This window comes from Equus przewalskii, chromosome 4, assembly GCF_037783145.1.
Source record: "Equus przewalskii isolate Varuska chromosome 4, EquPr2, whole genome shotgun sequence".
Taxonomy (NCBI): domain Eukaryota; kingdom Metazoa; phylum Chordata; class Mammalia; order Perissodactyla; family Equidae; genus Equus; species Equus przewalskii.
In genome coordinates, this window is record NC_091834.1 from 101,761,305 (window position 1) to 101,782,898 (window position 21,594).

Sequence of the window (21,594 nt, forward strand, 5' to 3'; positions counted from 1 at the left end):
AGATAAATTTGTCCTGAAGTACTAGGAAAGGAAAAAAGGAAAGAAAGCATGGGACAGATTCTGAATGTAAAAAGGAAGTGACGGGAGGTTTGTGGAAGTAAACCTGAGGAGTATTGTACATGGGCAAGTTGGCTAAAGTAACGTGGTGGAAAACTAGGATTTAGTTTTCCCTCTTATTTTTTTTTTTTTTTAGAATGTGTTCTTTTTTTTTTAATAAGTAGGTTTTTATTTTATTTATGTATTTAATTTTTTTTTTTTGAGGAAGATTAGCCCTGAGCTAACTACTGCCAATCCTCCTCCTTCTGCTGAGGAAGACTGGCCCCAAGGTAACATCCATGCCCATCTTCCTCCACTCTATATGTGGGATGCCTGCCACAGCATGGCTTTTGCCAAGCGGTGCCATGTCTGCACCCGGGATCCAAACCGGCAAACCCCGGGCTGCCGAGAAGCAGAATGTGTGAACTTAACTACTGTGCCACCGGGCCAGCCCTGCTTTCTCTCTTAAAAATGTAATTTTATTAAGCTTTTGTTCTACTCTTGATAAAGAGACTATAAAAGGTTTTTCTTTACTTTTGAGTGAGTCTACCTAAAAGACAGAACATCTATGTTATGTTAAAGTAATTCCTTTATTCAAAAAGATTGAGATCTATTAAGGTTTTTGAGTGTTTTGACTCTCTGTTTGCCTCTGACAATCTTCTGTTGTCACTTTGATTGAATTGATAACTAAACATTGTTTCCTATTTGATCAAGTGTTTTAAAATGTTTTGATATTTTGAAATACTTTCCCCAAAATTAAACTTTTTTTACTTAAAAAGGAAACTTTGAAAATTTCCAATCAGCACTGAGACTTCACAAAGAATTTGTTCTCTCTTTCTGTAAAGAGAAAGATATTAAACTGATTAGACTTAGTTGATATGCTGAATTACATGGGAAACATCATCAAATAGATGATAATAAGCCTTCCTAGGTTATATTGTGTAGGTAAATGTTATAGAAATAAGTTTTTTTTAATTATATAATATTTTGAAAATTCTGATGTTTCCTGGTTGTTAGTCATAATTCTGGTTATTCTCTCAAAGTGTTATAGGTCACAGAAATAGCCAAGTGTCTTTGTCAATTGCCATTTTGAATATCTTGTCATTTGCAGACAGTTATTTTACTCTGATGTTTTTTGCAAATATGATTCATTTTTTAGAGAGATTCATGGAAAGGACTCTGACACTTGCTCTAGGATACAGGTTTCTGATACATTTTCAGGTTATGAAACTGAGCTGGGTGAAAAAATTACAGAACTGTAACAGAGAAACTGATGGCCTCATGAAAGTGCTAACAGAAGATCAAGAGTTGATATCATAGGACTGAATAAATGGATGAGGGTGATTATAATTATTATAAATTTTTGTTTGAAATATTGCTGATTTTTTTAATGTTTTGTTTTTCCAAGTTTAAGAAAAAATTTTTCTCTTTTCTCTTAAGGAACTATGATTTATGACAATTTGTAAACAGAATTGAAGCATTTCTCTTTTTCTCCCTATCTTATCCCTCCAGAATTTGAAAACTTGTGAAGAGTGAGTATGCTTGTATTCATGGCAATATAGTTATTTGCATAAGTTCAAGAAGAATCTGTTCTACTTATACAAGGAAACAATTGGAAACACTGATTACATTATCAAGGCTTTGACTGGAACGTCATATCTAAAAACATGCAGACTCAGATATGACCAGATAGCTTTTGAGGAACAAAGATCGGACTTTATGGAATAAAGCCATTTGGAAATATTGGCCTGTTACCTTGTTTACAGGGTGCCCAGCAACCTTACCAGGTGAGTAGAGAAGGTCACTTCGCTGGCAGGTGCAGAAAAGCCCAGGATAATTTGGGGACCTCTAGAAGAGATAAATTCACCCAAATCTGTAGGTGTTGCAGGCAGAGTCTGATGACAAGTCCTTGGCTTGGCTTCCCTACCTCAAGAGGCCTTTAAAGTTCAACCTGAGATTCATTATAAAAAGTTCCAGCAAAGCAGATTTAAGAGCCTATATGATCAATTGCTATTTTTGCTGTACTTATGTAAATAATTGGGCCAAGTTTATTGAAACTAGACATTTTTCAAACCAATGAGTCCTAATTTGGCTATCTTTCATAAAAATGAGGGGGATTATAGAGAGAAAAGTTATGTTCCAATAGAGACCGTAAGACACATTTTTGGATGTTGGATTCTGGTTCTGTTAATTGTCTTTGAGGTTTTCGTTTTCTATCTGTAAACTTGACTGGATCTTGAATTCTTCTAGCTTCCTCAAATATCTGGTAAAGATTTCCAAATTAATGTTTTCAATTTATTTCTGTCCTTTTCATTTGGAATCACTAAGTACTAAAACCACCATTTTTGCTGAAGCCCTGCCAACTGAAGCTGGACAACTTGATATAAACCTAAGAGAGCACCATGCTAGCCCATGTTTGGACACTCTTCATGCCTGTTGCTTTGTAAGCCACTCAAAAGGTTCGCCTGAATGCCTGATGACATCATTGGAGACATTTTAAACCTCAGGGGATGCTTCAACGCTGACATCTAGAGATTGTCTTAACTGACCATCCCCTGGACTCAAAATTGGCTTATAATTTTCTCCAACCATTAACCTTTGTTCTTCTAGAAATGCTTCTTATTAAATATCTGGTTACTTGTTTACACAATGTAGGCCTAACTTTGGGAGACCCTTTCTAAGTTCTAGAGATGACCCAAAAGACCTGGAGGGAACTCAAATTAAAGAGCTAAACACTGTGAGATGTGTCTCGACACCATCTTTGTTGTAGAAACTGGGTCCTATTGAAATCCTGGATTTCATCCCTGCTGGATGGGACCACAGGAAAAACGCCACAAGAAACACGAACCATGCCACAGAAAAACATCACAACTGGGATCACCCAAACCTTGGATGACTTCATACTCTAGACACTGACTTTTCTGAATGGACAAATGAACCCCTGACAGACTGAAAGCTGCTGTATGCTATACAGAAGATGGTTTCCTAAGATAAGTAATAAATGACTCCCAGGTTATTACATAACTTGTTGACTATTAGACAGCAGGCTGCGTAGCTACATCAGATTTCACTTGGGGTTCTAGGCCCTAACTTTGATTGCTTTACAGGCCTCTTCTCCTAGATTCCCCAAAGATTCAGGTCCAGTATACAGGGGATACTAAAATTCAGGCTATTTCACTAATCTGTGTGGTTGTCTATGTAACTAAAATGTGGACTAAAGTGTTGGTCCAAAGCCATTGATCAGAGTACTCAAATAGTAGTTATGCAAAGTATATCTTGCTCTGTCCACCTGGTACCCAAATGTATTTTAAAATAAAGGTAAAACAGTTTCATTCCTCTGACCCTGATCTTCACCCTTTCACAGAAGGAAGTAGCCAGAACAGTCTTCACCCATATTCCCCAAGATTGAGGAATGATGATTAGACAGTGGGATTGAAACTGAGGACAAAGAGGTTAAAACATCTTCTCTGGGCTAGAAGAAAAGAACAGAAACTTTGAGATAAGCTTTGCTAACTGCAGCTGTGCATATTCAGCATAATCAACTATTGTTTAAAACTAACCAGGTCTTTCTGTCCCTCCTTTGTCTATGAGTGAGTTGTCTTTCCCAGGAAGTCAAGGTCCAGACGTCAGGATTCAGCCTCACAAAGTCAAATGCAGGTGAAGATGAAAACTAACTAGAAAAGTCCAAACAGTCAAGGGAAAAGAAATTCAGTCTTCAAGGCCAACACAGGTTGGTGGAAAGGTGCCAACCAGCACAAGCATATGCTCCCCCTCCTCTGCCTAAAACCCCAGCACATGCTGCCCCTCCCCTACTTAAAACCCCAGATGAAAACCCCTACCATTTTCCCTTCGAGGAGGTGGATCTGAGTTCTAACTCCCATCTGCTCGTCTGACTGCCTTTCAGTAATAGTGAACCTCTTTCCTTGCCACACCAGTCTTTTCCTTGTTGGCCCTACTATGTGGCAGGTAAATGAACTTGTATTTGGGTTTGGTAACACTCATATTTCACACCCCAGAGACAACCATGTTAATATTTGTATATGATTCCTTCTACTACTGATAGGCACACACATGGACCCATGATGCACATTTTTCCCCAGAAATGGAAAAACAAATAATTAGGTCTCTTTTTTTTAAAGATTTTATTTTTCCTTTTTCTCCCCAAAGTGCCCCACTACGTAGTTGTATATTTTAGTTGTGGGTCCTCCTAGTTGTGGGATGTGGGATGCCACCTCAGCATGATCTGATGAATGGTGCTATGTCAGCGCCCACGATCCGAACCGGTGAAACCCTGGGCCACTAAAGTGGAGCATGCAAACTTAACCACTCAGCCATGGGTCTGGCCCCTAATTAGGTTTCTTGATCAGCTAAACAGACCTAGCCTAGTTTTCTATAGGCTCACAGGGTGACCAAGATGGAGCCAGGGGAAAGCCACGTTAAAGAAAAGTCCTGGACCTGCCGATTGAGAGGGTCCCCAAGGCTCTAGTCTGCTGGGTCATGTTGATTCTTTGCCAGTCCTAACATCCCAGCTGACTTTGCCTTCCCAGGTAAGCCAAGGATTCCTCAGCATTAGCATAGTCAGCCCTCAGAGGCAGAAAATGTGCTCCGAATCCCGTAGATGAAGACTTTTAACTCAAAGCAGAAGCCCTGGCCTGGCCAGTGTAAGAAGGAGGGACGGAGATTACATTGAGGTCTGCCTGCTCTCACGGTCCCTCCTCCTGGCTCCCCATCAGGCCCTTTCACCTGGGCCCTCCATTCTTTGTGAAGGTGGCAGCGGGCTCTTTGGTTGGTGTCAGGCTGGGTACTCATCATGGTTCTTACCAGGCTGCCCCATCACCAGAAGTAGCAAGTGGAGAATTCTGTTTATTAGAATCAAGCATTTTAATGATAAAGACTTGAACTTGATGAGAAGCTGCTGTTAGACCTAAAAAACAAAGCAGATTTCTCCATGCACACAGTGCCTGTGCGTGAGCTCTCTTATATCCACAGAGCTGCTACACAAATGGTTCTCAGTCTTGGCTGCATTTTAGAACCACCTCAGGGAGCTTTTAAAAACCTGGAAGCCCAGGCCCCACTCCAGACCAACTAAGTCAGAACTGCGGTGGGACCCCAGGGAACCAACAGCTATGAGCACTACCCAGGTTACCCAACATGCAGCCACAAGGGAGAGTGCCCACTGTGGGCCTGGTCCAGGCCAGGAAGCTTTGGGGGCTCCATGGATCTTCCACAGATGATGTCATTAGGATCTGCATGATGTCCTTCAGTCACTGTTTTCCCAGTCGATGAAATCCAGAGAGGGATTTCCAGGCTGTGGCAGCCTCACTTAGAAACCAAAGCCCTAAAGAACTCGGACGCAGAGAAGGACTCTCAAGGACAAAGCAAGCAGTTGGACAGTCTCTCATGAGGCCTGGGAGCATCATGGAGCTCACGCCGCTGGAACAGGAAGATGCTCTGAGCATCCTGTGCTGTGTCAGTGACAGACAGCCCTAGGGGCAAACCCAAGAAAAATAAAGATCATGGCCCATTCCCTGAGTAACAGAAAGACCCCATGACCAGAGAAACTCGGGAGAAATTCTTGGCACAGGGACTCACAGGTGAGATTAGGCAGCCTCCTGAGCAAGAGGTGCAGCAAGACCAAGACCAAAGAACAAAGACCTTGCTGCTTCTTTTTTTTTGCTGAGGAAGATATGCCCTGAGCTAATATCTGTTGCCAACCTTCCTCTTGTTGCTTGAGGAAGATTTGCCCTGAGCTAACATCTGTGCCAGTCTTCCTCTTCTTGGTATGTGGGATGCTGCCACAGCATGGCCACCAACAAGTGGTGCAGCTCTGCACTCGGGAACCAAACTCGAGCTGCCAAAGCAGAGCACACCAAACTTAACCACTAGGCCACAGGGCCGGCCCCAGGACCTTGCTTCTTTGGGCAGGTGTCAGAGCCCCACGGCAGAGGAGCCTTTTCTATCCTGAGTGCTGGCAAATCTCCAAGCCACGGAGGCCTATGAAAAACACTGGCTCATTAGCTCCTACAATTGGAGAGAAGCCTTGAATTGTGTCCAAAGCACAGGCAGCCTGCTGACAAACCTGAACGCCCACTTTGGGCAAGGCTGTTCTGCCCCTGAACTGGAAAGTCAGCGTCGTCCCCAGGGGAGCCTGGTGGAACTCCCGCAGGCTCGCCTGAGTGAGGACGCTTCTCATGTGCAGAACCGCCAGGCTCTCCTCCTGGTGCACCATTAAACCCCCACTGGTGGGGGCCCTTCTGCTGCCTGCTTTGCCAGGGACCCTCGCCCAGAATGGGGACCGGGAACTTTAAAGGAGGCCTGCCATGCATGGAAGTTGGGTTTATCCTGGACAAATTCCAATAGCTTACAATCAGAAAGTAAGTACCATTTAGGTGCAAAAGTGTCTAATCCTTATCGCAAAAAGCTAATTTTTCAGACTTGGGCCCTCCCCCCGGGATAAGTTATAATGCCATTGAGATGGTCAAAGATACAGTCAAGATATAATATTTGTTTGAAGATTTTTTAAACTATGTGTAAGTAAATGTGTGGGCACACTTACCAGTGCAGTGGGTCTTTTTGCTCCCACGCTTATGCATCTTAGCATAGACACAAAAGTCCCTTCCTAGAAACAGCCTTGGCAGCGCTGCCCACACGGACGAAGAGGGCTCAGAACACCACTCATTTGTAGAGGAAGGTGCTCACATGCCCCTTACAGGTCTTGACACCACCTTGTCACAGGGAAGCAATGTCCTTCAGGGGTGGCTGCAGGTTTGGGAGCCAGAGAGACCCACTCCTGGCTCTGCCACTGCCCAGCTGTGCAGCTGTGGGGACAATGCCTACTTGCAGAATCATCTCTAGGACGAAGCAAGGCCGTGCGCACAGAGCCCCTGACACAGTGGTGCCCAGGCCTCCGTGGGTGGTGGGCGTGGTGGTGGGTATCCACTCCTTAGGAAAGCCCAGAACCTCCCACACTGATGCGAAAGGGACCCTCCTAACTGTAGAGAAGAGCTGACCCCGTGGGCTCTGTTTATCCCCCAAGTGTCACCTCCCTTAGGTTCCCTGCCCGCAAGGCCTACCTCCCTTTAACAAGAACGCACAGCACAAACCCTCCCCTTGCTTCCCCTTGGCACAGCTCACACAGGCAGGAACTGGTAGAACAGGACTGTGCCAAATCCTAGTGGGGAGCAAATGAAACAGAGGACGAGGATGGAAGCTGACATTCGGGGTGTGGGTGCCGATCCTGCAGACCCAGGGCTCGCCTAGCCTCATCTCAGTATGTTCCAGAAGTCCAGCCCCGCCCCGACCTGAAGATCTTGATTGTCGGTCTGGCTGTTCATCTGAGCTTCTTGTCTGGTCCTCGTCCATCCCTCTACTGCTGTGGATGATGTATGATAACATATGCGTGCTTTTTCTTGCTACTTACAAAATCCCACAGCCTTTAGCAGAAAATGAATCGATAAATAGGAAGTCCCTGAGCTGGAGGAGAAGCAGCAGGGCGGGCGCAGCTTGCGTGGCTGTGGAGCCTGTCAGTGCTCCTGCGTTTCGCAGTGTGGGCTGCAGCCCGGAGTGTGGATTTTCTAGTAGCCCTGGGCTCCCCACTCAGCCTGCCTTCCAGTGCATGTCTGCCTGCTCAGAGTGGCATCTTCCGTCTGGCTCTGTCAGCCCGCAGCCTCCCTCCAGACCCAGGTGCTGTAACATGGCCTTTAGGCGTTTGCTTTCAGAGAAATAAGCCCTGTCCAGCACGTCTGCCTTCAGCCAGTGGGGAGTTGAGCAGGGGGAATGGGCTGAAAGAGCGAACCGGAAGAGTGAGGGCAAGGAGCTGGCTAGGGTAAAGGTCAGAATCAGGCGTCCGAGACTTCGGGCTCAATTACCTGTGATGTTTTTGCTGCTGCTGCCAATCTGCCTCGAGCCTCTGTTCCTGATCTCTGGCCTGAGTCCCTCTGCAATCGAGCCTCACCCCTGAATCTTATCAACCCTGTTCATCTGCGTTCATTCCCCGCACCTGGCTAGCCTGACTGCCCTCCACCCGTCTCACTGCCCTGCCCTCCTTGGCTGTCTACACCCAGGTTTAAACCTCGGCCTTCTAAGCCAGGACCAGCACCATAAACTGCAGAGTCCAGTAGAAAATGAAAAGGTGGGGATCCTTGTTCAAAAGTTAAGGATTTCAAGGCAGTGACAGTAGAGCATTAAACCAAGTACAGGGCCCTCCTGAGTGCGGGGCCCTGGGAGACAGCGCAGCTTGCACAGCCTTGAAGCCCAAGCTGACTCACACCACTCTTGGCTCTCCTTGCCCTGAGGGCCTGCGATGTGGTCTAAAGACTCTTCCTCCGGGTAAACACCCCATACCCCATCTATGTGGCCATCTTACTAGCAACATGGTTGAAGGACTATATCATACTCAAAAGCTTCTGCACCGCAAAAGAAACAGCGAACAAAATGAAAAGGCAATCTACGGGATGAAAGAAAATATTTGCGATTCCTAGATCTGATAAAAGGTTAATAACCAAAATGTATAAAGAACTCATAAGACTCGATAACAAAAAGAATCTGATTTAAAAATGGAGAGAGGGGGCCCAGCTCAGTGGCATGGTGGTTAAGTTTGCAAGCTTCACTTCGGCGTCCCAGGGTTTGCCAGTTCAGATCCCTGGGTGTGGACCTACACACTGCACATCAAGCCACGCTATGGCGGTGTCCCACATACAAATAGAGGAAGATTGGCACAGATGTTAGCCCAGGGACATTATTCCTCACCGAAATAAAAAAAAGGACAGAGGAACTGAGCAAACATTTTTCCAAAGAAGACATACACATGGCCGACAGGTACATGAAAAGGTGCTCAACATGACTAGTCGTCAAAAATGCAAATCAAAACTACACTGAGATATCACCTCATACCTGTTAGAGTAGCTCTCATCAACAAGACAAGAGATAACACATGCTGGTGAGGATGTGGAGAAAAGGGAACCCTTGTGCACTGTTGGTGGGAATGTAAATAGTACAGCCACTGTAGAAAACAATATAGAGTTTCCTCAAAAAAAAATCAAAAATAGAACTACCATATGATCCAGCAATCCCACTTCTGAGTATATTTCCAAAGGAAATGAAAATGGAATCTTGAAGAGATATCTGTGCTCCCATGTTCATCGCAGGATTAGTCACAATAGCCAAGACACAGAAACAACCTAAGTGTCCAACAATAGGGGAGTGGATAAAGAAGATGTGGGACACTGGATGATCTCACTTACATAAGCAATCTAGAAAAGCCAACCTTGTAGAAGCAGAGAACAGAATCGTGGCTCCCAGGGCCTAGGGGTGGGGGACATGGGGAGATGCTGGTCAAAGAGTAGAAACTTCCAAGTTATAAGAGGAGCAAGTTTGGGATCTAAGGCACAGCATTATAATGATAGATGACAATCCTCTGCTATACACTTGCATGTTGCTGAGAGAGTAGATCTTAAATGTTCTCACCACAAAAAAGAAATGGTAATTATGTGACATGATGAAGGTGTCAGCTGGTGCTACAGTGGTGATCATACTGCAACAGATAAGTGTATCAAATCAACACAATCTACACCTTACACTTACACAAGGTTACATGTCAAGTATATCTCAGTAAAGCTGGAAAAAAACAGTAACCTGGTTGAAACCTCACCACTGAGCATTTTTTTTCTTAGAACGCCACCCAGCAATTAATCAAAACTTTTCTGAAGTGTGGATTCCTAACACCTCTTCCATCCCCCTTGTCCACACGATCTGTACATTCATTCACTCTGAGAACAAAACACAGGCACCCACTGTACACCAGCGCTGTATTGGCCTCTGTATATTCGAAGGAATTAAGACACAGTTCCAGATCTCGAGGGAGCGGTAGAAGAGACAGACTTGTGAACACAGAGTTACAAATCAGTGTGAGAAGGCAAGAAGGGAGGAGGGACAAGTGCCCTGAAACCAAGAGGAAAAGACAGCGACAAGGAAGCCCAGGTTCAGACTGGCTGGAGCAAGGCAGGTGGGGGGGGGGGGGGGTGAGTTCGAGGTAAGGAGTGTACCCAGAACAAAAGGAAGGTGGGGCTGGGCTGTATAGGTGTCTACTGACAATAAAATAGTTCAAACGTTATGCACTGGGCAGCAGGAACCCAACAAACAGGAGGGACTGCGGTCGGATTTGTGTTCCTGCAAAATCATGGTGCACAGATGAGAGAGATTCCAGGTGAAGTCAGGGAGTGTGGAGGCTACTGCAGGTTCCACGGACGAATCGTGAAGGGTTTCAATACCGACCAGTGATTCTCAACACAAGGGCAATTTTGTCCCGCAGGAGATATTTGGCAATGTCTGAAGATATCGTTAGTTGTCACACCTGGGGTGGGAGGTGTGGGGTGCTCCTGGCATCTAGTGAGTAGAGGCCAAGGTTGCTACTAAACATCCTACACTGCACAAAGCGACAGACCCCTAAGAAAGACTTATCGGACTCAAAACATCAGTAGTGCCAGGGCCCCTTATGACCACCTGCCCTGCATTTAGAAAATGGTAGGTTTCCCTTTGCAAACTAGTCTTCCCTAATCAGACATGAAACCTGGGCTGTTGGCTTCATTAGCCTAGAGATCTAATCTAGTGACTTCACTGGCCCCCTAGTGGGACCTAGTCCAGGCAACTCTGGGACCCTTTCTTTCTCATGTTTCTATAGAAACAATCCCACTCTCTAGATTATCTCCATTATCTCTGTTGTGTTATGACTTTCTGAAAACAAAATATCCGAATTTAGCAATGGGAAAGCTGTGAGCTGTGATCTCTGGCCAACTAACCCCGGACACTGACTCCATCTTCACGTGGTACACTGTCCCTCCCCAAGACTGGATGTCCTGTCCTCTACACATCTTCTTCCCCAAGGCCATCGGTTCTGCCCCTTTAACAGAGGCAGGCAGCCCAGAACTTAAAGGACACAATCTTTGCCCAAGTGTTTCTGTAACAGTCACCAATCATTAACCTCAAGAAGGGAGGAACCGCACCTCAGACATCAAGGTCACCTACGATGGCGAAGCAGACACGGAGTGTGGTGAGCTAGGGGAAAGAGCAGCTGCCAGGCTAGAGTCCAGATTCCAGTGCGTCACATCTCGATGCCCTCCACTGGAGTCCAAGACAATGGCTTCACCCAGCATGGCTGCCTCAGGGCTGCATTCGTCGCAGCTTCCTTTGGGTCATTCTCAGGGGCTTCTCCTTGGCATTCCTCAAGTCCCTTCTCTCCACTCCACCTTCTACACAGGTGCGCAAGGGGATTCCTCGCTGAATCCACTTCCTCGCAGACATCTCCTCCACCTCCGCCTTCCTCCGGACAGTCCCCGACTCCACCTAGGACACCCAACCTCCTGAAAGTCCTGGGAACACAGCACCCATCTTGGCTGCATGGCTCTGCTCCTGCCTGTCCCCTGCCCAGAGCGTCCTCCTCCTCCCAAGTCCCTGGCACACTCCCACGACCCCACTCCGGCTCTTCTCTGTAGCCCTCAGGGCGCCAGCAGCCCAGAGCGCAGGGCTGAATTCACTCCCCCGCCATGGGCCGGGCATCTGCAACGTGGGGCATGTGAAGGGGGTGTGCTGGGTTTCATAGCATCCTCCCTCCAAAATACACATCCTTCCTGGAACCTCTGAATGTGCCCTTATTTGGCGAAAGGTCATTGCAGATGTAACTAGTTAAAATGAAGTCGTATAGGAGTATGACTTAATCTAGTGACTGGTGTCCTTAGAAGAGAAGGGACACATAGAAAAACAGACACATAGGGGAGAACACCATGTGATGATGGGGGCGAGACTGGAGAGATGCATCTACAAGCCAAGCAACCAAGGGGCGCCAAGGATTGCCAGAAACCCTGGGAGCTGGAAGGGGCAAAGAAGGACCCTTCCCTGGAGCCGTCAGAGGGAGTGCGGCCCTGCCAGCACCTTGATCTCAGGCCTGCAGCCTCCAGCACAGTGAGAGAATAGTTTCTGTTGTTTGAAGAGCCCTAGTTTGTGGGGCTGTGTTGTGGCCGCCCTGGGAATCCAATGGGGAGGAGACACATCCCAGGCCTGGAGAGGCCGGCGGGCCTGAGGGGCATCTCCTTCCGCGCTCTGCAGGACTGCGCTTGGGCACAAGTCATGTCGCACTTATTCTATGCTGCCTTCTACCATTATTGCTCTTTCCATGTACCTTTGACATACTCCCTCAAATAAAAAGTGGAACCCGTCCATGCACGCCCCTCCTCCCTGCCTGCACGCAAAACCGCTCCTCCTGCTCACGCTCCTTCATGCCCCGGGGGTGAGACCAGCAGTGGTTCCGGCTCCCCAGGTCCTCTCTCCTGGGATGATAACCTGCAGCCCCTCAGCCTTTCTTTTATCTATTTAGGCATCCATTGCAGAATTGAGTTAAGCATGTACCTCAGCGCATGGACATTATCATCATTAGGCATACAGAGCCTCTCTCTTGTCTTTCTTATGCATGTATGTATAAACATATACATATCTATATGTCTATATGTACATAGTACATGTGTATGTGTATACATGTGCATGCACATATGTGTGTACACATGTGCATATGTGTTCATATATATGCATGTGTGAGAATGTATGTGCGTGTACATTATGTGTGTGTGTGTTTCCACTCCCACTCTTCTCATTCTAATGCATTCACGTCTATCCTTTTGTTTCTATCTGTCCTTGGAAATGTGTCAGGTTGCTTTGCGTGCATGTGTATTAATGTGTTTGGCATTGAGCTCTACCGTTCATCCTGCTTCTTCCTTCATTCTTAAGATCCACTGCAGTGAGCTGCTGTGTGGACATCCGCTGCTTTGTGTCCACCAGCTGCACAGCACCCACGGTGTGCACGGACAGCGTCTCGCCAGTTCGGTCATCTGGTGATGTACATTCCCATGAGCTCCAGCTCTCCATCTCCACAACTTTCATGCACTGATTGGCCATATGTTTATCTTCTTGGGAGAAATGTCTTCTCAGATCCTTTGCCCATTTTTTAATTGAGTTGTCTTTTCATTATTGAGTTGCAAGAGTTTTTGTATATTCTACAGACAATTCCACTGTCAGATATATGATCTGCAAATATTTTCTCCTGTTCTATGAGTTGTCTTTTCACTTTCTTGATGGTGTCCTTTGAAGTAGAAGAGTTTATAATTTTGATGAAGTCTAATTTATCTATTTTTAATTCAGTTGTTTGTGCTTTGGCGTCATAGCTAAGAGTCCCTTGCTAAACCCGAGATCACGAAGATTTACTCCTATGTTTTCTTATAAGGGTTTTATATTTTTGGCTTTTACATTTAGGTCTTTGATCATTTTGAGTTAATTCTTGTGCATGGTGTGAGCTAAGGGTCCAGCTTCATTCTTTTGCATGTGGTCCCTTTCTCTTTCAATCTCTACAAGTATCTTTGCTCGAGCTGTCCTCACTTCAGTAACTTGGTTACAATGTTCTTTGCGGAACAGAAACAGACTGCACTTCTCAATGTCAAGTCATTCCTAGGACTCTCTTCAGATCCGGATCTCAAGTCTCCACGGAGTTGGTGAGCCTGTTACTGAGAGGAACCAACTCTCAATCCTTCAGACCCCTGAGGGGGGAAATGTAAGTGAAGTCATCCTATCCATCATCATTTGAGCACTCAAAGCTAATCCCCTTCCTTGGAGACAGCAAAGGCCTTCTGGAATTGCAAAGGAGTACCAGGTTGACTAATTGTTTCCTCCTTCTTTCATCTAGCTGCCAATAAATACTGAAATGACTTGGAATGCAAACAGCCAGAAGAAAATGATGAGAAGTACAAGGTCATATAATAACAAAAGAATAAGGCATCAAGACTTGGCCATTGGTGGGTAACGAACGATCTGTTGGTTCTTCCAAGCCTCACTATTCTTGACTCTGTTCTTTCCCTCTGACCAGGAACTCCCTCCCTTGCCGTCTAAGACTCATGTCCGGTCCCCACACAGGTACCACCCCCACCCCCAGCTTTTCTTTCCCTCTCTTCTCTCTGGACCATCACCCTAGCCATCCTGACCAATTTTCTCCCCAGCCAACTCCCCCCTCCTTTCTGAATCCTGTCAGGGTCTCAGAGATGGCTAATATGGCTGCTTCTACAGTCTCAACACAGTCACTTCTCTCTCCCAAGCTATTCTGTCTCTGGTTCCCTATTCTACATATGGGTCAAATTCTCCATTTTTGGCGTTGGTGTCAGTCTCTACCAGCCTCTGTCTTGGGCCGTATATCTGTTGCAGGTGAGGCTACTTGACTTCCCCTTTTCCTTATCTCTGGCCTCTGAAACTCACCACCCACTTTAACAGATTATGGCATTGCACAGCTAAGACAGAATGCCTCAGACAACTTCTGTGGAAGGCGCCACTTTGGCAGGAGGAATGACAGGGAAACAGGTATAGGGCGTGTGTATGTTGGAGCAAACAGAAGTAGCCCTGACCGCTGAAGTGGTGAAGGACTGGGGAGTTTCCAACTTGGGCCCTTGAAGGGTAACAGGAGCGCTCCAGGCTGCAGCAGCCGGTGCCCCACACACTCCGTCAGGCCCCTGCCCTGCCCACAGTGGAAGCCCCGAGCCACAGGTCCCGCTTTTGGTCAGCCCATGCCTCACCCTGGCCCTCCCTCCAGGGCGGGGTCTGATAGAGGCATAAAGCTCCAGAAGGAGTCGGAGACAAAGGCTGGCAGCAGAGACGAGCCCTGGCACAGGTATGTACTTCTGATGGGGTATTCAGGGAGAGGGGAGTGGGCTGGCCAGGAGGGGGAGGGCAGCAGGGGAATAGGCATGGAGTGAGGGGGCAGGAGAAACAAAGACTCAAGAGAGGGGGGTCGGAAAGTGAGGGGCAAAGCCCAGAGGGAGTCGCTCCAGGGCGCTCTCCAGCATAAACTGCCCAGGGGCAAGATGGGAAACGCAGAGAGGAGGTGATGCTGTGCTTGGTGCTAGAGATGAGCAGGGCCCAGGACAGGGCATGTTTCACAGCTCCCAGCACCGAGGTCTCCCTAGCTCCAAGCTCTCCTTCTAAGGCTTCCTTGCCGTCATCTGCCTCCCCGGCTGCCCACTTGGACGTTGGAACGGAGGATCGTACTGGCGAAGGTAAAGATTAAAAGAATAGCCGAGTTCAGGGTAAAGGATCACAGGTCTCTCCCACATCTCCCTCCTTAGCAGAGCAGAAAGAGATTTGGGGTAAGAGGCTATAAAAAGGGGGCCTGGCCATGAGAAGGCATGGAGGAACATAAATGCATATTACTGAGTGACAGAAGCCAGTCTGAAAAAGCTACCTACTCTATGAGTCCAGCCGTACGACATTCCGGAAAAGGAGACAGTAAAACGACCAGTGGTTGTCCGGTTTAAGGGGGAGGGAGGGATGACTAGGCAGAGCACGAAGGGTCTTTAGGGCAGTGACACTGCTCTGTCTGATTCTGTAATGGTGGGTACCTGTTGTCACACATTTTTCAAAACCCTGAGAACATACAACACGTCACCCTCACGTCACCTATGCACTCTGGGTGATTAGTGCATCTCGGTGTAGGTTCATTGACCATAACGAATGTCCCACTCCATGGGGGGTGGTGATAGTGGGGAAGGGGCACATGTGTGGGGACAGTGGGTACATGGGAACTCTCTGTACCTTCCTCTCAATTTTGCTATGAACCTACAACTGCTGTAAAAAGTAAACTCTATTAAAAAAACAAGAGCCCTGACCAAAATTTAGTAGTAGCACAAGAGCTCACCCCATATCCTTCTGCTGGCTCGGGATTCCCCAGCAGCCCCTCCCTTCAGGCTGGAGAGCACAAGATCCTGTGCTTCCGGGCCCTCCTACCAGGGCCGTGGGGACAAGAGGAGGCCATCAGAGGAGATTGACCTGGCAGCCCTGGGGGATGGGGTAACGAGGTGAAGACCTGACCACACCCTCCCCCAAAATGGAAGGGGATAAGGCGTCTCCCTGAATCACCACCTGGGATGATCCCCCTGTGAGATGCCCTCCTAGTCACCCTGGACGGTCACACTACCAAGGCCTGGGTGCCCCACCAGGGGGCCGGAGGCTCCCCTCCTCACCCTCAGAACCACGGGTCTACAGCCTCATCACAGTTGACTCTCTCCACGTTGCTTAAAATTTTAAATGTGCTGGTATCACAGACCATATCTGCATGGTTGACTTTAAAAAGATTAGCTAGCGGTTCTTGAGTGCTTCCTAGAAGGTAGGCGTTTGTTCTCAACTCTTTTTCCTTGTCCTACTGATTTCTTGCAACAACCCAGGAGGGAAGTACTGTGGTTATTTCCACTGTACGGTTGAGGAAATGGAGGCCCAGAGAGTTTAAGCCACCTGCCCAAGCTCACACAGCTGGTCCTACCGGTGGACCCAGGCACTTGCACTAGGCGGACTAGGACTTGGACCCGGGCAGCCAGGCTCCAGAGCAGACTCTTTGAACTTCTACACTAAATATCAAATTTTTCTACATAGAAACGTGTGTTAGATCAAAAATGCAGTTTTGCTGTCAGTACCCACGACACAGTCAGCACTGAGGCGTTTGCAGGGGCCGGGAGTCACTGAACAAGGACCTGAAGGTGGAGAGATAGGAGCCTGCGGTTCTGCCCGCTGAGGAAAGGCACAGGAGACGGGAAAAACAGTTCACGTGGGTAAGAAAATCCGCAGGATGATGAGAGGTTTGCAGACAGGTGAGGAGAGAGCAGAACAAGAATCAATGGCAAGCACAGCCCTGAACAGCGCTGGGAACTGCCTGGGGCCCCAGCGGCCACCGAGCGCTGCCTCTAGCTGGGGTGGGGGCTGGGGAGGACCGGAGTCTGTAGGAAAACCTGAGGCCAAAGGACAAGGCAGTCCAAGGCCCCCGCCTGGTGGAAACCCATTTCCTCCCATAAAACAACTAAGTGCATCTCTTCTACTGCCTTCCAGAGCCATGGGGCGAGCGACCCTGGCCCTCAGCTGGGCCGCTGCTGCCATCCTGGCACTGCAGATGGTGGCCGCGGCAGAGCGCTCGCCATGGACCCTGCGCGGCAGGGGCGATGTGTTCGCAGACCTGAGCGCGCAAGAGCTGAAGGCCGTGCGCAGCTTCCTCTGGTCCCAGAAAGAGCTGAGGCTGGAGCCCTCCAGAGTGTTGACCATAGCCAAGAACTCCGTGTTCCTCATTGAGATGCTGCTGCCCAAGAAGCAACGGGTGCTGAAATTTCTGGATAAAGGTGAAAGGCGTCCAGCTAGGGAGGCCCGTGCCGTCATCTTCTTTGGAGCCCAAGAGCATCCCAACATCACCGAGTTTGCTGTGGGGCCCCTCCCAGAGCCCTACTACATGCGCAAACTGCCCTCCAAGCGTGGACACCCGGCCTCCTGGGCCTCCAGGCCCATCTCTGCGGTGGAGTATGTCCTCCTGAGCCACGCCCTGCGGGAGCTCACCAAACCCCTGCACCAATTTTTCCTGGATACCACAGGCTTCTCGTTCAAAGACTGCCACACCCGATGCCTGACTTTCACAGACGTGGCTCCCCGTGGCCTGGCCTCTGGCCAGCGCCGCACTTGGTTTATCTTACAGCGCTATGTAGAAGGCTACTTCTTGCACCCCACTGGGCTGGAGCTCCTCGTGGATCATGGAAGCACAAATGCCCAAGACTGGACAGTGGAGCAGGTCTGGTACAACGGGAAGTTCTATCAGAGCCCAGAAGAACTGGCTCAGAAGTATAATGATGGAGAGGTGGCTGTGGCGGTCCTAGAGGACCCGCTTCCCAAGGGCAAGAGGGGAGAGAACATAGAGGAGCCACCCCTCTTCTCCTCCTACAAGCCACGTGGGGACTTCCCCACCCCCAACACTGTGCACGGCCCCCGCCTGGTCCAGCCCCAAGGCCCTCGCTACAGGCTGGAGGGCAACACTGTGCTCTATGGGGGCTGGAGCTTCGCCTTCAGGCTGCGCTCCTCCTCGGGGCTGCAGGTCCTGAACGTGCACTTTGGGGGGGAGCATGTAGCCTATGAGGTGAGTGTGCAAGAGGCAGCCGCGCTCTACGGAGGACACACACCCGCGGGCATGCAGACCAAGTACACTGATGTGGGCTGGGGCTTGGGGAGCGTCAGTCACGAGTTAGCCCCTGGCATCGACTGCCCAGAGACGGCCACCTTCCTGGATGCCCTGCACCACTACGATGCTGATGACCCCATCCACTACCCCCGAGCCCTCTGTCTCTTTGAGATGCCCACGGGGGTGCCCCTTCGGCGGCACTTCGATTCCAACTTCAACGGTGGCTTCAACTTCTACGCAGGGCTCCAGGGCCAGGTGCTGGTGCTGCGAACGACTTCAACAGTCTATAATTATGACTATATCTGGGACTTCATCTTCTACCCCAACGGAGTGATGGAGGCCAAGATGCACGCCACCGGCTACGTCCACGCCACCTTCTACACCCCCGAGGGGCTGCGCCACGGGACCCGCCTGCACACGCACCTGCTTGGCAACATGCACACTCACTTGGTGCATTACCGCGTGGACCTGGATGTGGCAGGTAGGACCAGGGCTCACACGCCTCCCAGCCAAACATCCGCCTCCCAGCAATTACTCACAGATGTGGTGCTGCTCCCCTGAGGCATCAAGTCAGGAGAATTGGCCCAGCCTGCTTCCGTGAAACCTGCAGGGCTAGGGATCTGCGTGCCCCTGAAAAATGGTGAAAGTGAATGGCGCCCAAGCCTTGCCCTGAATGGGGCAGTGTCAACCCTGTCCTTGTCCTGGGGCTGCGTTGACCCCTGGAGGGGTAGATTGGGTAGAAAGCTGCACATGGGGGCAGGGAGGGGACAACGCCCAGGAGTGTAAGAAATGTCTCTGCCTGACACTCTGAGGTGGAGGCAGTGTGGTCCAGGAAGACTCATTGTGTCACTTGAATTAATGACATCACCACGAGATATGGCACAGGCGTGACGATAGGATTTGGCGTGACGTCAAGTGGTACGTCACAACAGGCCCCCGGGACCAGATGGGCAGCTTCTCCCCGCTCAGTCCCATTCATGCCCCAGGCACAGAGGGCACCGGATGAAGGCTCTGCGCTTGGGGACCGCCGAGCTGCCTCTTCCCTAGGCTGCAGCCGCAGCAGCAGCCAACAGGCTTAGAGCTCTCAGCGGGAGCCGCCCAGAGCCACAAGGGCATCACCAGAGCTGCCATGACTCACTCCGAGTTGTCTTCCAGTTCTTCTGTTGCCTTTTGCTTTCTTCCCTTCCCTTCACCCCACAGCTCAGTGTGTGCCCACAATGTCCTCTTCACTCCTGAGAGTTTGCTGTTGGATGTCGTCTGGGATGGAGGTCTCAGGGCAGAATAAGGACGTGTCCATCCTGGGGGCTCGATTCTCATTCTGCTTCTCCCTGCACACCTGCAGGCACCAAGAATAGCTTCCAGACCCTGCGGATGAAGCTAGAAAACATCACCAACCCCTGGAGCCCGAGACACCGCCTGGTCCAGCCGACTCTAGAGCAGACGAGGTACTCGCGGGAGCGCCAGGCGGCCTTCCGCTTTGGACGGACTCTGCCCGAGTACCTGCTCTTTACCAGCCCCAAGGAGAACCGCTGGGGCCACAGGCGCAGCTACAGACTGCAGATCCACTCCATGGCCCACCAAGTGCTGCCCCTGGGCTGGCATGAGGAGCGGGCTGTCACCTGGGCCAGGTGAGGGAGGCCGGGGAGGGCTGGAGGCTCCTCTCGGTGTGCCTGTGATGCTGTGTCCATGTGTGGCCGTGGATCTGGGCACGTATGCGTGTGTGTGTGTTTCTGGGCGTGTGTCTCTGTGTTTAGGGAGGGAGACGGAGAGCCTGTGCTCAGCCCTGAGCCTCTGTTGACATCAGTCAGTTGGGCTGACTCCCAAGAGATGACCTCGATTTGGGGAAAGTAGTAACTTTCCCTCATGATTGACCCAGAAGATGTTCCCTGGGAGTGGCTGGGAGGCCCCCCAGTGCCCAGAGCCCCCTGGCTTCTCTGCCCGGACAGGTACCCCCTGGCAGTGACCAAGTACCGGGAGGCGGAGCTGTGCAGCAGCAGCATCTATAACCAGAACGACCCCTGGGACCCGCCTGTGGTCTTTGAGAAGTTTCTTCACAACAACGAGAACATTGAAAATGAGGTACTGGCCCACTTTCCTCCAGCCCCAACCCAAGACCACATCTGAGCCCGGTGCCAGGATCTGTGCCCAGTCCCAGGACGGACAGCAAGCTCAGTGGTCACCGGCTCTGCCCATTCCTTAAAAGTGAGGCTTGAGGGGGTTGCCCGCCCCTCCCTTCGCAGCCTTCTCAGCACTGTCCACCCCTCTCTCCCCCAGGACTTGGTGGCCTGGGTCACAGTGGGCTTCCTGCACATCCCCCACTCAGAGGACATCCCCAACACAGCCACACCGGGAAACTCCGTGGGCTTCCTGCTCCGCCCCTTCAACTTCTTCCCGGAGGACCCATCCTTGGCATCCAGAGACACTGTGATCGTGTGGCCTCGGGACAACAGCCCCAACTACATCCAGCGCTGGATCCCTGAGGAGGATGGGGACTGCCTGATGCCCACCCCTTTCAGCTACAATGGAACCTACAGGCCTGTGTGAAGGGCTCCCTGCCCCCAACTAACTCTTACCTAGAAGCCCATCACCCCCCAGGGATGGATAATAAACCCCTCACGTTCAGCACCGTGTCCTGCTTCTTGGGGGGAGGCACAGTGGGCAAGGCCACACTCCAGGCCACGCGTGTGGGACACACACAGGTGAGCAAGCACGTGGCCTTGGCCTCCGTCCATCTTGGTCAACTCCGCCCCAGAAAAGAGCTCCATTCCTAAGGCAAATGGCACTCACTGAAGTACTAGACTCACCCACCAGATTGGTTTAAAAGAGCTGAGACTGACGACTGCCTCTCGGGAGTCTGGGGGGACTCTCCTGGGTGGCTCACGCGCACGCAGAGTAGTGCAGCCCGGGAGGACTGTGGACGAATCTAGCAAGATTGCCAACACCTTTACTCTTTGACACACTGATGCTGCTTCTAGGGGTTTATCCCGGAGCTCTACCTACAACCACAGGAGAAACATATGCACACGGTGATTCACAGCCGTCCTGTGTGTAACAGCCAAGTCGGGAAACAAGCCGACGGTCCAGCTAGAGGAGAGCGCCACAGCTCTGAGTCAACTATGGCGCAGCCGCACGCCGCAGCTGTGGGTGATCGTAAAAGAAACGTGCGAACGAGCACGTTCTTTGTACTGACGGGGAAAGTGCTTCAGGAGATGCTAAGAAAAGAATATCGCTTTAGAACAACACGTATATAGGATATAGTATGTTAAGTTTTGTATGAGAAAAGAGAGGAATAAATATGTATACATATTATAACATATATATTCATAAAAACCCTAGAAAGAGACACAAGACACTAATAAAACACGTTGCCTGTCGTCTTAGTGCATTCAGGCTGCTATTACAAAATACTGTAGACTGGGTGGCTTATAAAGAGCAGAAGTTTATTGCTCACAGTTCTGGAGGCTGGAAGTCCAAGATCAGGGGGCCACATGGCCAAGTGAGGGCTCTCTTCTGGGTCACAGACTTCTGACTTCTCGCTGTGTCCCCACATG

General features: G+C 49.7%; 2 protein-coding genes across 6 annotated transcripts in view; both read left to right on the forward strand.

The window, feature by feature from the left end:
- Window positions 1-3,377, forward strand: part of TMEM176A (transmembrane protein 176A) — a 30,834-nt gene extending 27,457 nt beyond the window's left edge. For both annotated transcript variants that reach the window (XM_070616785.1, XM_070616780.1), the window contains exon 8: window positions 1,549-3,377. The gene's annotated coding sequence lies outside the window, so the exon portion shown is untranslated. The remainder of the gene's footprint in view (window positions 1-1,548) is intronic.
- AOC1 (amine oxidase copper containing 1) lies at window positions 1,705-20,665 on the forward strand. Of its 4 annotated transcripts, XM_070616763.1 has the most exons (8): window positions 3,517-3,766; window positions 13,492-13,627; window positions 13,760-13,868; window positions 14,654-14,731; window positions 16,936-18,524; window positions 19,386-19,671; window positions 19,990-20,122; window positions 20,318-20,665. In XM_070616763.1, exons 5-8 carry the CDS (start codon window positions 16,940-16,942, stop codon window positions 20,585-20,587), a joined length of 2,274 nt encoding a protein of 757 aa, XP_070472864.1. In that variant the 5' UTR covers window positions 3,517-3,766; window positions 13,492-13,627; window positions 13,760-13,868; window positions 14,654-14,731; window positions 16,936-16,939; the 3' UTR covers window positions 20,588-20,665. The 4 variants fall into 4 exon arrangements, with proteins under 4 accessions (XP_070472865.1, XP_070472864.1, XP_070472863.1 ...); XM_070616764.1 differs by lacking the exons at window positions 3,517-3,766; window positions 13,492-13,627 and adding an exon at window positions 1,705-1,823; XM_070616762.1 differs by lacking the exons at window positions 3,517-3,766; window positions 13,492-13,627; window positions 13,760-13,868 and having other exon boundaries at window positions 14,493-14,731.
- The last annotated feature ends 929 nt before the right edge of the window (window positions 20,666-21,594 follow it).